Source organism: Acanthochromis polyacanthus, chromosome 2 (assembly GCF_021347895.1).
Source record: "Acanthochromis polyacanthus isolate Apoly-LR-REF ecotype Palm Island chromosome 2, KAUST_Apoly_ChrSc, whole genome shotgun sequence".
Taxonomy (NCBI): Eukaryota; Metazoa; Chordata; class Actinopteri; family Pomacentridae; genus Acanthochromis; species Acanthochromis polyacanthus.
Window position 1 is genome coordinate 9,896,567 of NC_067114.1, and position 12,549 is coordinate 9,909,115.

A 12,549-nucleotide genomic window follows, 5' to 3' on the forward strand; every position below is an offset into this window, starting at 1 on the left:
TGTGCTCTCAGAGGTTTGTTTTAATAATAGTGGTGTATTAATCCAATAACCCTTTAGACACGTAACCCTAGCAATATCACATGTCACTGATGTGAGTCAGTCCTGTCTAATTCTGCCGTAGTCTTGCATATGAGAATTTGAGAATATCCTCAGCATGCCAATGTCCCCAAAGCCGTACCTTTACATTTTGTGTGTGCATTCAAGACATTGTTTTCTGAAGTACAAATAAAATATTCTTAGCTGTTTTAAAAGATATAAATTTTTAATTCCAAAAGTGAAAGCACTGCATGAATATTCACATCCCATGGATCAGCACAAGACTTTCTGCAGAAGTGAAATGTGCTGCAGTGAAAAACAGATACGTTCCAGATGTATTTAGATCCTCAAATGAAAGGTGGAGTCTGTTTTGCCGGACACACCTCAGTTTACATAAATTCTCTGCTCTCCTCCACTGTCCATCCTACTCACAGCTGCTGTATTCTATACCAACTTGTAAATGCATGGCGACTTGTATTTACATAAGTGGCCTGAACTTGTACCCATGGCCTCTACAGATTACAGAATGAATTCCATAGTTGTTTGTATATCTGCAGGCCAAACACAGATAAGATTGAGATACAGTTTTGTGGTTCAGTAGCAGATATTTACTCTGTGACTATCGCTTTATCCCAATTTTGGACGGACGCCAACAAAACCAAATACAAATTTCAGATTGGCATTCAGTAGTATCACCCACTTGGCTAAGCAAAAGGGGAGCAATGTGTCATGTTTGTTTAATCTCATGGTAAAAAAAACCACACTGCTACAGTGATGCAGTAGCCTAATATCTGAGACAACCAGTCATCCTATGGTTTAGTTTCCGACTAAATGTGCGCACCTGTAGAAAAAAACATCAGTTGCCAGGAGCGTTACTCAAAATCTGTTTCTGTCCACCTCTAGGTATGAAAGGTACATATTAGTGAGAGTCCACTGGTGACACGGTTCCACACTATAAAAGTATCAAATTGTCACTATAAAAATACATTTCTTTAGCAGTCACAGCAGCGAAATCCATATTCTAATTTAGATAGTTTTTGGAGAAAAGGGCTTCAAATGGTTTCAAGAGGTAAATTTTGATATACTTTTCATCATGAAAACAAGTTTTTTTTTGTCACATCGTACATGAAGAGTCCAGTTGACCATAGCTTGAGAATGAAGAAACGACAAACTCTGCGCAGTGATGTTTTAATCATACACTAGATGATCGTTTGACACTTAAATTATATTGCAGATGACAGGTGAATTATCAGTTTTAAGTTTGAAGGGATCTGTTCAAAGTATTAGTACTCTTTTTTGTCATTATGAAGGCAAAGTGACACTCTTGGAAAAAACAGGCTCACTTATATTTATTTTATTAAAAAAGGGAACAGAGTTACAAATGGCTGTGTTAAGGTAACATTTTTCTCCAGTAAGATCTGTTGTGTTCCTTGGTTATGGTAATGGACTTGTATTGCTCAGCTGTTTGTTTTCAAACCAGTTTGTAAGATCTGCTCTCATCTGTGTGTGTGGAGATGCTTGCTAGACAAACTAACTGTTCTTGAGTTTGGTTACAGTGGTGATAGATGGAGAGGTTACACAGGGAGAGAATGTGATAGAAAATAAAAAGGCTGCAACCAGCAGGCTGTGAGCCACAGCTTGGCTTGATGCTGCTGCTGCTGCAGACTCACTGTGAGTGAGATGGAAGAGTAGGATACTAAAACACCTGCTGCTAGTCATAGCAGATCAACCTGCTCTCTTTACAAGGAATATACCACGGTGCTGAGCTCTGATGGGATATCAGCTTGGTGTTTGTTCAGATTTTAGATTCAGGTGCTGTGTCTGTGGTTCCCTCAGAAGTGTACTGTATTGACGTATCGACAGTGTTCTGTGTAATTATTTGAGCAGTGGGACCAGGTGAGTGGTAACTTTTGCCTTTTATCCACAGCGGTGCAAATGTGTGTTTCCTGATTTTATAAAGAGTTAACAAAAGAGCTGGAGTTTTTTTTTTTAACTTGGTATTGAGCCTGTTTAGAAGAGCTACATCAGACAATTCGGACACCATCATTCTCAGTACTACATGTCAGATGCTGCCCTGCATACCTATACCTTGTTTGTGTATGTCAAAGACAAAGCCGTAATGATGGACGGACAGCCCTGTCATTGTTGTTGCATCACGTGGGTATAGGCCTGGCACACAGTAGCACGCTATGTGAAGCACAATAGCATTGCTCACATGCAGGGATATATCATAGTCTCTCCACAAAACGCATGTCATTTGGATGCAGATGGAGTCACTAGCTCAGGAGGAGAGTCAAGAGTTTGCATGACTCATGCCTCATGCAGAATTCATCTATCACAGCAGAGTCAAGAACAGCAGTTCAGCCTAGAGTTGTCTGTAGTGGAGTTACCTTAAATGTCAGGTTTTAGACATTTAGATGCTCCTTTTGATCTCGGGTTACAAACACAGCAGGGTGTTTTGCAGCTTCAGATGCTGGATTTGAGAATATTTGTTGCTTACGGAGGTTTAAAACTACAAACTTTAAATGTAGTATCTCATTTCCAAAATTATGAAGTTTCTGTTATTCCCACAGTGGCAATAACGAATTGGCTTGGCATTTACTTTTTTCTGAGCGAGCATGTTTAACAAGAAAATCACAGAGGATATCATTAACTCATGAGCAAAGAATATGCTATTTGGATGGTGGAATATGGAAGTTTGCTTTTGAAGTAACAGTAAACAGTCATGCAGATCATGAAGACTTGTCTTGCTGAGTGTGTCAGTATACCTTCAACAGCTTAAAACAAATTGAACTGTGAATGTGCAGGAATTACAGTTTCATACTGATCAATGTTTGTTTGTTATAAGCCACAACAGACAGTAATATACCCCACTTTGATATCAAAGATCCTACTCACAACTCTTCACAATATTGAGCACTATTTACACAATATAAAACGTAAATCAAATTTGTGTGAGTGTAATTGTTATATTATTACATTTATGACAGGAAAAACTTGCAGGAAACAAAAGGAAAAGGGCCATGTCTTGCTCATTGCTCAAAAAAATCTTTGAATCCACAGAATGCCTAGGCATAAATGTTAATAAAAAGAAAGTTTGGCTTGTAAAGTGTCCAGCCCTTGTGTTTATCTTGTGCCATGGTCTGAAGTGCTTTCTTTGACTTATCAGTTTCTGCCATAGTCAGAAACATGGTATGTATGTACACATGCTGTGGAAGATGGTGCCAGTGAGGTATTGATTTTAAACTAGACCTTGATATATGCTTGCATGTGCTATGTTGATGACAGGTCCTGATAATGTTGTTGATCTTTTCCTCACAGTTTGTTTTGAAGCCATGACATGTTCAGGTGTTACTTGGCTTTAAATTACAGTGCTTTGAGTGCACTGGATGCCTGCTGTGTAAAGTAGCATTTGTCAGCTTTGTCTGTCAAAAAGTGTCTACTTGTGTTGTGCTCTGGTTGTGAAATGATCATTATGTTGCCACAAATCACAACAAATATGTCCAGGGAGGTTTTCCATTATAATGTTTTTTTAGGGGTATTTTTATTGCACAGTCAAAACGTACTGTAACACATTTTTTCTTTTATTGAGCATTGATAGATTAGGTATACGTGAATAAATTGCTGTAATTGTTAAAGGATTGTGTTATTTCAATTTCCAAAATCCAGTGTGCTCATGTCACATTGCATGTTTTAATATTTGGAAGATCTGCAGTTGTCTGTTTAATTATCTTTAAAAGTCAAATATCATCACCATTCAGTTATACTCATAAATTCTCGGTTAAAGGAGGAAGTTTAGTTTTCTACAAATATGCGCTTCAGCATTTACTGGAGTTTAAAATGACTCATGATTTTGGGAAATTATATAGAAGAAGATGCTTACGCATCGCTTACTTGTCAGTTGTATGTCTTGAACTGATGAGCATATTCTTCTTAAATATGTCATCCACTTTTAACAGAATCAATCTGCAGTCTTCTGAAAGATGATGACCTGGAGCCTTCTGAACAGTAACTGTGATGAGGGTTGACTTGAATTAATCTTCAGCTTTTGACTAATTAATTGCATTCTTTAAAAATGTCTTGTCTTTTTCATCAGTCAAAAGGCTAGGGCCTCTGTAGGCTGTTTAACACAGACATCGCTTTGTAATTCCACTAACAAGACTCCCTCATCAGACCACCGCCTTTGCTCGTTCACACTCTACCAAACAAGCATGCTGCGCCAGTGTGTGCTCTCGTGTAGCATGCCGGTGTTGTAGAATCAGAGGTGTGACATGTAGCACAACCGCACTGGTGACTAGTGTGGTGTGTCCTACCATGTCGAGGCCGAGGGTCCCTTTATCAGACTGTCGGCTACGTAATTTAAAGGCGCAGCAGCAATGCCCCCCTCAAAGGGGTCTGTGGAAAAAATAAAGTAGAAAATAATGCCAGTATAATGTGTTAGAATTTGACTGTGGTGAAAAAATTCTAAGTGCATCTGCTAATACCTACGACGGAAGCCAAACGGCATCACTAATAGGCCAGTATCCTCCGGGTGATTGATGGGAAAGCCCTTGAGAAGGCAACTGCTATTAGTGAGGATGGTGGGCTGAGACATGAGACTGATGGCAAGACATGAAATGAGGCTAGCAGAGCCGTTCTCATCAGAGGTCACTACTGATTACCGTAGTTGTATGGAGACCTGATTACAAGAGTCATCGGCTAGATTTTATTTATGTCACTGTGCAGCTTGATACATTGCCAAGATTCCTGCGCTACTAGCCACTCTACCTTAGTTTTGACCTCATGAAAAATGCATCATCCACAGAAAGTGAAATTCTTCTTGAGGACTAGTCACAGCTGTGCGCATCCAAGACATTTCCAGCTGGATTTTGGAGAGTTTGCTGTTACTTAAAGGGACATTTTCCTGAGGTGTTCTTTGCATTGATTTCCTCTGGCATGAACAATCAGAAATATTGATTGACCTCGGAATCTGTGGTTACCGTTGTCCAACAGAGGCCTGAAAAGTGTGAATACAACCTGAATACAGAGTGAGTAACTAGAACATTGTGTGACCCACTCATGATTGTGTTCAGTGTGATATGAGACTACAGTAAGAAAAACACATGACTGGTAATGACTGCGGGATTCCAAAGATAAGTGGTGACATTTGTGCTAAGAATAATGTTTATCTACGGTAAATGTTTTTTTAACATATGGTTCATGGGTTATAACTTCTTAACCAATTAGTCAGTTAATCACCTGATTAAAATGTAATCATGAATAATGTGGGTGAGTTTGTTTATTACATTTATTAAGATACTGGATTGTTTGGGTTGATATAAATTACAAGGAGTAAGAAACTGTGATATCAGTATATCAACTGATGTTGTTCATATGCATGTTAGTTGTATTGAAAAGGGAGCTTGTGGGGTCATTGTTTGTTTGTTAACTTCCCAGCAATGTATTTCACAAACCTGTTAGCAGCTTACCATGAAGACAAAACTCAACTCCACACACCATCTACTCAGCTGTGATGTGTGCTCTGCTGCATGTACTACACACAGTTCAGTTAGTTACTTTCCTGGGAAAAACTATATGACGCTGTTTCTAAATTAGCCTAAGCATTTTGTTTGGTATTGTTTCTTGTAAAAGCAGATTTTCGTTGGTATATATTCAACAATATACATCTGATAGTATCTGTCTACTGATTTATCGCTCAGGCTCTTTATTCTATGGCTCCGTGTTCCAAGCAGTGAGATTTGTTTTTCTGTATTCTGTGTCATATCCATGTAGGTGTAATAAATCTGCACTGTCGGTTGGGCAAGCTGAACAATTCAAAAGCATTGCCTATAGGTTAATATGATCAAAAAGGAATTGAAAATATTCCTCAGCTGCAGCCAAAGATGTGATGTTATAGTTGAATAGAAGACTATCATCAAAAAGAATAAGGAATCAACAGACAGAAATAAGAGAAGTGTGAAATATTCCAAAGCAACGGTTATAAATGACTGCACTTGCTTATGTGCATAACTTTGTGACTTTGCAGTCTTAACAGGCACATTAAATTGCCAGATATGCATCACTCTCCCTAAGGATATCTGCTTTGATAGTTGGATAGATTGGAAAAAAATCTCAAATCATATTAGTTTGGGCAGCACTGCCATAAAAAACACAATGCAATAACCATATGTCTCCCAGTGCATGCTGAAGTCTGTGACCCTGAACGGGATAAGCAGTTTAGAAAATGCTTTAATAGATGAAAGGAGCTGACACTTGCACCTAAGTAGATTTACACTACAAAAACATTTCACTGTTGCTCTCTAATCCCATTTAATTCATAATTATGTCACACTGTTTTTTCCACTGTTAAGAGCTCTGCTGGGAGTTTAAGCCATATCGTAACAACAGGCCTGGAGCAGAGTGCTGATAAGTCTCCCTGGCGGTCTACTATGTGCTTTCACGTTAAAGAGATCTTCATGATTTTGCTGGCCTGATTGTTCTGGCCTAAATGAGATTTGGGGGGAGTTCAGATGTTCATTTATTTTTCTCTCTTATTTCTTTCCTTCTCTTTCCTTCCACTGTCCTCTTTAATGTTGCATCAACCCAGATAGAGTTTTACAACTATCTGTGAGCTGACTTCTGTCATATGAACCCGTTCGCATGCTCTTGTTTCCTTCACTCTCTTGCTTTATATCAAAGATAGGAGCTGCAGCATATAATGAAAATTGCAGTAAAAACTGGTATCTGTCGGGCAACAGTTGTGTTGCAAGTTCTCCGTTTCTTCTGACACATTTGCCTTCAGGATTATTTGTTGTCTTTTCTTCTTGTTTATTGTTGGCTCATTTTCATGAATATTCACTGCAAGAGCCCAAACTCTACATCGGGGTGTCACACCATTTGCTGTGGAAGTCTCAGAGTAAACAGGTTTTCTTCTCTTCTCTTTCTTTTTTTTAACCAAACACTACCGCAGCTGATTTCACTGCGTGGTCTGTCCTCTTTGGTTGAAAGTCTGCCAATCAGTGAAACCACCTGCTGTGTTGCTTTGATTGGACAAAACCTTCATACTGTCACTTCACTGCTCAGGGTTTGACCCCCTTTTGCTTTGATGATTTGGCTATTTGTAATCGTCTTCCAACACAGTTCAGGCCAAGTTGCTGTGAAACCTTTTTTTGGTCACTGAAACACTCAAGGAATTAATGGTCACTGGGCATAAATGGTCATAATTGTGTTCACTTTAACAGAAATCCTTTTTTTTTTCTTTTATTTTTATCTGTGCAGTGTGTTTTTCAAAGACAATGAGGAATTTTGAGCTGTTGTGCTTCTGTCATTTGTAGGGCTGGACCCGAATATCCGAATATTCGTTCGCGATGGCGGTATCCGGATATTAATTTTGGTATCCGAATATTTGCCCCCTCCCCCTCCGCCCCCGCGCCGGTCTGACGTTACCGGGCGGAACGAATATTCGGCGTTACTGTCTTCCCTCCGCCTTCGGCCCACTTCGGCTCATTCCGCCATGTTCGGCTCAGCTCATCCATTCATGTTTGTAAACACCACCCGAATGGCCGGGTGGCTGCCGACTCCGACGTCACGCTTCACTTCGTTGCATAAACACAAGACAAGATGCCGAAGACCTCTGCTGTTTGGGAATTCTTCAGTTTAACTGAAGACAAAACGAAGGCAGTGTGCAAAATTTGCGTCCAGGAGACCAGATGAATGGATCGAAATACTCAGGCGGGTCTCCTCCGATCTGGGAGACCAGACGAATGGATCCGAATATTCGCCCCCCCCCCGTTGGACGTTACGGAGCGGAACGAATATTTGGATATTCGTCTTTAATAGGGCCCGAATATCCGGAGACCAACAACCACAACAACCACTATTCGGGCCAGCCCGAGTCATTTGAATGAAACAGCAGCAGTGCGGCAGTTAGTGAAGTTCATGGGACTGTTGTGTGCATTTAATTACTGAGCTGTGATTTGGGTATGTAGTTCACCGTGTTGTCAGCAAACATGGCAAGTGTCTGTAAGTGCTGGTGAGGGTCTAATTGTGACCACTGCTTGGAGGTGAGCAGCTTGAATTTTCCATTGTAGAAAAGATGATCACAAGACCTCTTTGCTGTTGAATGTAAATTTTCTAACTGTCATAGCTGGCATTTCACAGTCAGGTGAATGGTGGGTGCCTGCTTTATTACAGCTATTCACAAAGTGAAAACTAGTTCTACCAGTTACTACTTCAGCTCAGTAGAATAGAGGAGAAGTGAATTGTGGCTGTGCCCTGTGTTTGTTATCATACCGTATGTAATTCACTTTTAGCAGGTCTGTGACGGATATTAAGTTAGAAGCATAAACAGTAAGTCAGTGGTTCATTTCCTGGTCACGTCTTTACAGTAGTTGATATGGGTAATATGGACAGAAATTATTATGAATGCTATGAAACCTGCCAGTGTTACTCAGTAAAATGCATCGTCCTTGAAAAACATGTGCAAATCCATTATTTTTTTTAACAATTCTGAAGCCTGAATTGTTTACATCAGTGTTTTATTCCTGCCTTTGCTGGTGCTTTGTTGCTTTTTATGGCTCGTTACCATGACCAGTAGATTTGTGGAATTGTGTGAGGCTTTTGGCAGTAATGTGCACTGCATCACTGCTGTGCGTATGTGGATGTCTGTGCTCCCTAACTGGAGGAAACCAACAAGGCTGAGACCCACACATATAACATTGCTCCATACATGGCATTACTAGTGACATGTGTTGTCATTAAGGGAATGACAGACCAGCTCAACAGTTCTGTATAATTCAAAGAAAACTGAACGTGGAATACTTCTTGTCCCCTTCTTTATTTCATTTGTATAAAACACAGCGATGTTAAATAGTGCCTCTAAAGTGTGCAGACATTTTGACAAGAGTAGGAAAATAAATCATGTGTTTCTTACAACAGTAACAGCATCGTGGAACAAATTGTATAATGTAGCTGGTTCTCAGGTTTGGGCAGTTTTCATATATCACAATTTTACTAGAGAAGATATATTTTGACAGATAAAATAAACCAGAAAAAATAATGTGCATTTGCTTCTGTTGAAACTGAAGCAATGAATTTAATTTTGTTTATTCTGCTCATTAGGTTGTCAGGTCACTTTAATGTCGCTTCTGGTCGTAAATTCTTGGTGGATTTGGTGGATCAAAGAAATGAACAGAAAAGAGTAAAAATCAATGCAATATTTATAACAATTTCTTACATATATTGGGTCTCCCTGAAATCTAAATGTACCGGTGTTGGGTGGCACACAAAGTAAAATAATATAGAAATGAATAAATTCAGCAATCTAATATTCTTGCATCAAAATATTTGTGTTCAGTCCTAGTCAGTCAAAATGGAAGAGTCACAGTCAATACAATATGGGATTATATTGATCTCCATACAGACGTAATTCAAAGCAGTGCAGCTGTTCAGGGTCAGTAAGTAGTCAGTGACTACGTTTATATGCCATCAATATTCGGATTAAGGTCAATATTCCGGTTTCTGAAACATTTGGAATAACCTGTTTACATGTCTAAACAGACAGAGTTACTCCTGTTGTGTGACACTGTGCTGACGCTGTGTGGCGCTGTGGTGCCCCGTGTGGGTTACGCCATGTCTGTTTACCTCTCCTTGTGTATTTCTGGTGGGTCGCGTGCCATACAAGGAGTTGCCGTACTCAAAAGACCAGATGAAACATGTGCAGAACGCAAACTAATGTTTCTTTCTATGGGGATATTCCGATGCGCGTTTATATGACGAGATATTCGGGTTAGAAAAGGAGTAACCCAGGGGTCTTATTCGGGTTTTTAAAAACCGGAATATGAGCATATTCGGGTTTTTGCGGGTGTTTACATGGCCGTACGCAACCGGGTTATTGCTAATATTCCGGTTAAGAAAGGGTTTTTGACTGCATATAAACGTAGCTACTGACTGAGTGGCACATGACTGAGAATTAAGTTGTATAAGATGCAAAGAAGTCTGACAAGTTTTGAGTTAAAACTTTTAAAGGCTGAGGATGAGCACAGGATAGAGCTGTTATTTTCCAATGCCAAGCTCCTGAATTTTTTTGCAAGTTTTAAAGGGGAACTTCGGTTTTTTTCAACCTGGGGTCTGTTTTAATATGTAGGTTGAAAAAAATCGAAGTTCCCCTTTAAGTCCAGTGGCCTTGGGGAGGGAGGGGGCTCATGGAAATCCATTCTGACAACAAGGTCTCCTGTGTTTCTGTTTGTGTCGCAACACAATGCAGAAGGGTTTGTAAAAAGCTACTTCTGAAGCAGCTCCGCATAAAGGAAACGCCAATGTTCTTCTGTAATACTTTACACATCCCTACTGAGAGCTATGTAGGTGGTAGCACAAATGCCTCAATGAAGGTTTTTTTTTTCTTTACCTGATTTCTTCCCTCAGAGTTAATTAGGTGCATTCTCACTGAAGTACAGACCATGAACAGTATATTCTCTGCATGAGAAGTGTTTGTATTTTCAGCTTATTTCACGTCATTAGCTTGGCTGGATGGGTACCTATTCTGTCCTTAGTCTAAGGTAGCTTAAATCCTTCTTCATTTCATGATAATGCATTAAGCTATTATATTAGATACGTTTGACAGCACTAGTAGTTTGGTATGCAGGCTTAGAATGATTTGTTCAGAGGCGATTTAGTCACAGGTGTTATTTTCACAGCAAGTTAATGTTGCTTGGTGGAGATACACAGTTGTTAGGTTGGATTTATATTGGCAGCTTGCACTGTCACCTTCTTAAAATAACACTCATGAAAGCATACTCCAAATTTTACCTTAAAAAACTGGAAATGCAAGACGTTCATAATATCTTGGAACTACATTTCCATATAAAGTCCACTTCATTTCTACTAGAGTGAAGTGTAAAACTGCACGGGGAACAAAGCACGTAAAGTAAAAAAAAAACAGAAGTGTGAACAAACTTAACAAAGAAATGCCAAATAAAGAGTTTTATTGCACCACCAAGATGTCGTTCCAACACTTGGTCCAGTCTGATCATTTGCTTTTGGACCTGAGTTCAATGTACAGTTCCACAGTTTTGTATTTTTTGATCCCTTAAACTTAACAACTTGAACTTGGCAGCTTTTGCATTTGTTCATTTATGATTCCACTGAGTTGTCCTTACAGTTACAGTGTCATGGAAATGTACTTTATTACATATTTTACAAAAACAATTACAACCCTACATTTACATTCTAACCAGGGAGCGATGCATCTATCTCTCTGCTATTGTGTGCCGGCACGATGCAGAGTGAGACTTTAACAACTATGATGACTGTGGTATTTAAGGGTGAATAAAGAAGAGTGCTGCCAGTTGCTCAATAACTGCAAAAATGTTCTGAAACAATACTAAAAAGCAGAGGAGTGTTGGACAGTGACCAATAGGACATCTTAAAAAAATTGTGTTGCTTTGCTTTATCAGTTGCTCAGCTCATCTCTGCACTGTCTTATATACAGCGAGTCGATGGTTTTGGCATGAAGGATGGCAGACTTTTTCTGACAGAGCTGAGAAAGCTTTAAGCAAATGTGGAAGAGCCATAAAGGCTGTATCAGCCTGTATCTGCACCATAAGGCCTGCATCAGCCTCTCTGTGGCTCCCTCTCTCCCTACTATTTCCTTCCTACCGTGCCTTTTACAGTTCATTTCAGTTTAGCCTAGAGGCGGCTTGAGTAATCTCACAGTGCTTTTTCAACAGAGAATGGACAGAGACTAATAAAAGAAGCCTTTTCACATAGCCATAACCAGTATGGTAACGCCATATAATAAAGCTGAGTTTTTTCTTTATTTTCTTACATTAAGTGTCACATTTTCTCTGCATCCCTTCACCCACTTAGTCTCATCTTCTCCACCTCCCATTATCATTCGCTCTCAGTTAAATTCTGTTTTTGTTATTATCCCTCCAGCCCTCTCTTAGTTTTATCATGTTTAGAAATAAATAAACTGAAAATAAAGTCCATAAGTACGTGCCCTGTCATATAGATGATGGAGAACTTGCATAAGATCTGACCTGTTGTTCAGTTCAGAGACGCCTGTGCTGGTATGAATGCGCTAATATCATTTATTTGACCTATATGCTGTACTTAAAGGAGTAAGATACTCACTATATAGCACTTTAGATTAAATATTTACATTTATAGTTGTATTGTGAGTGTTAAGACAAAGAAGCATGGGTTTAAGATGACATCATTTGTCCCTGAAGTTTTCTCTCTCCCTTGGGTTTTCCCACAGGGCAGTGATGCCTGGAATGGTGATGTTTCGGCGGCGCTGGTCAGTTGGCAGTGATGACCTGGTGCTGCCCGCCCTCTTCCTCTTCTTATTACACTGCATCTGGTGAGTCACTATCTCTTCCACTGTATTGATTTGCATGTATATATTTAATGTTTAATTCATCAGTAGGTCTCCGTAGAGAGACATATACCGGGCTTTGCAAAAGTTCTGTTACACTCGGTTTCATGATCTTTAGAGACGTTTACGTGTCGGAGTGAAAAATTCCATTGAATAAA

General features: G+C 39.5%; 1 protein-coding gene across 2 annotated transcripts in view; it reads left to right on the forward strand.

The window, feature by feature from the left end:
• dagla (diacylglycerol lipase, alpha) overlaps positions 1-12,549 on the forward strand; it is a 40,047-nt gene that overhangs the window by 4,582 nt on the left and 22,916 nt on the right. For both annotated transcript variants that reach the window (XM_022194737.2, XM_022194738.2), the window contains exon 2: positions 12,275-12,376. In XM_022194737.2, coding sequence (XP_022050429.1) covers positions 12,282-12,376 — 95 coding nt within the window. In that variant the 5' untranslated portion in view covers positions 12,275-12,281. The remainder of the gene's footprint in view (positions 1-12,274; positions 12,377-12,549) is intronic.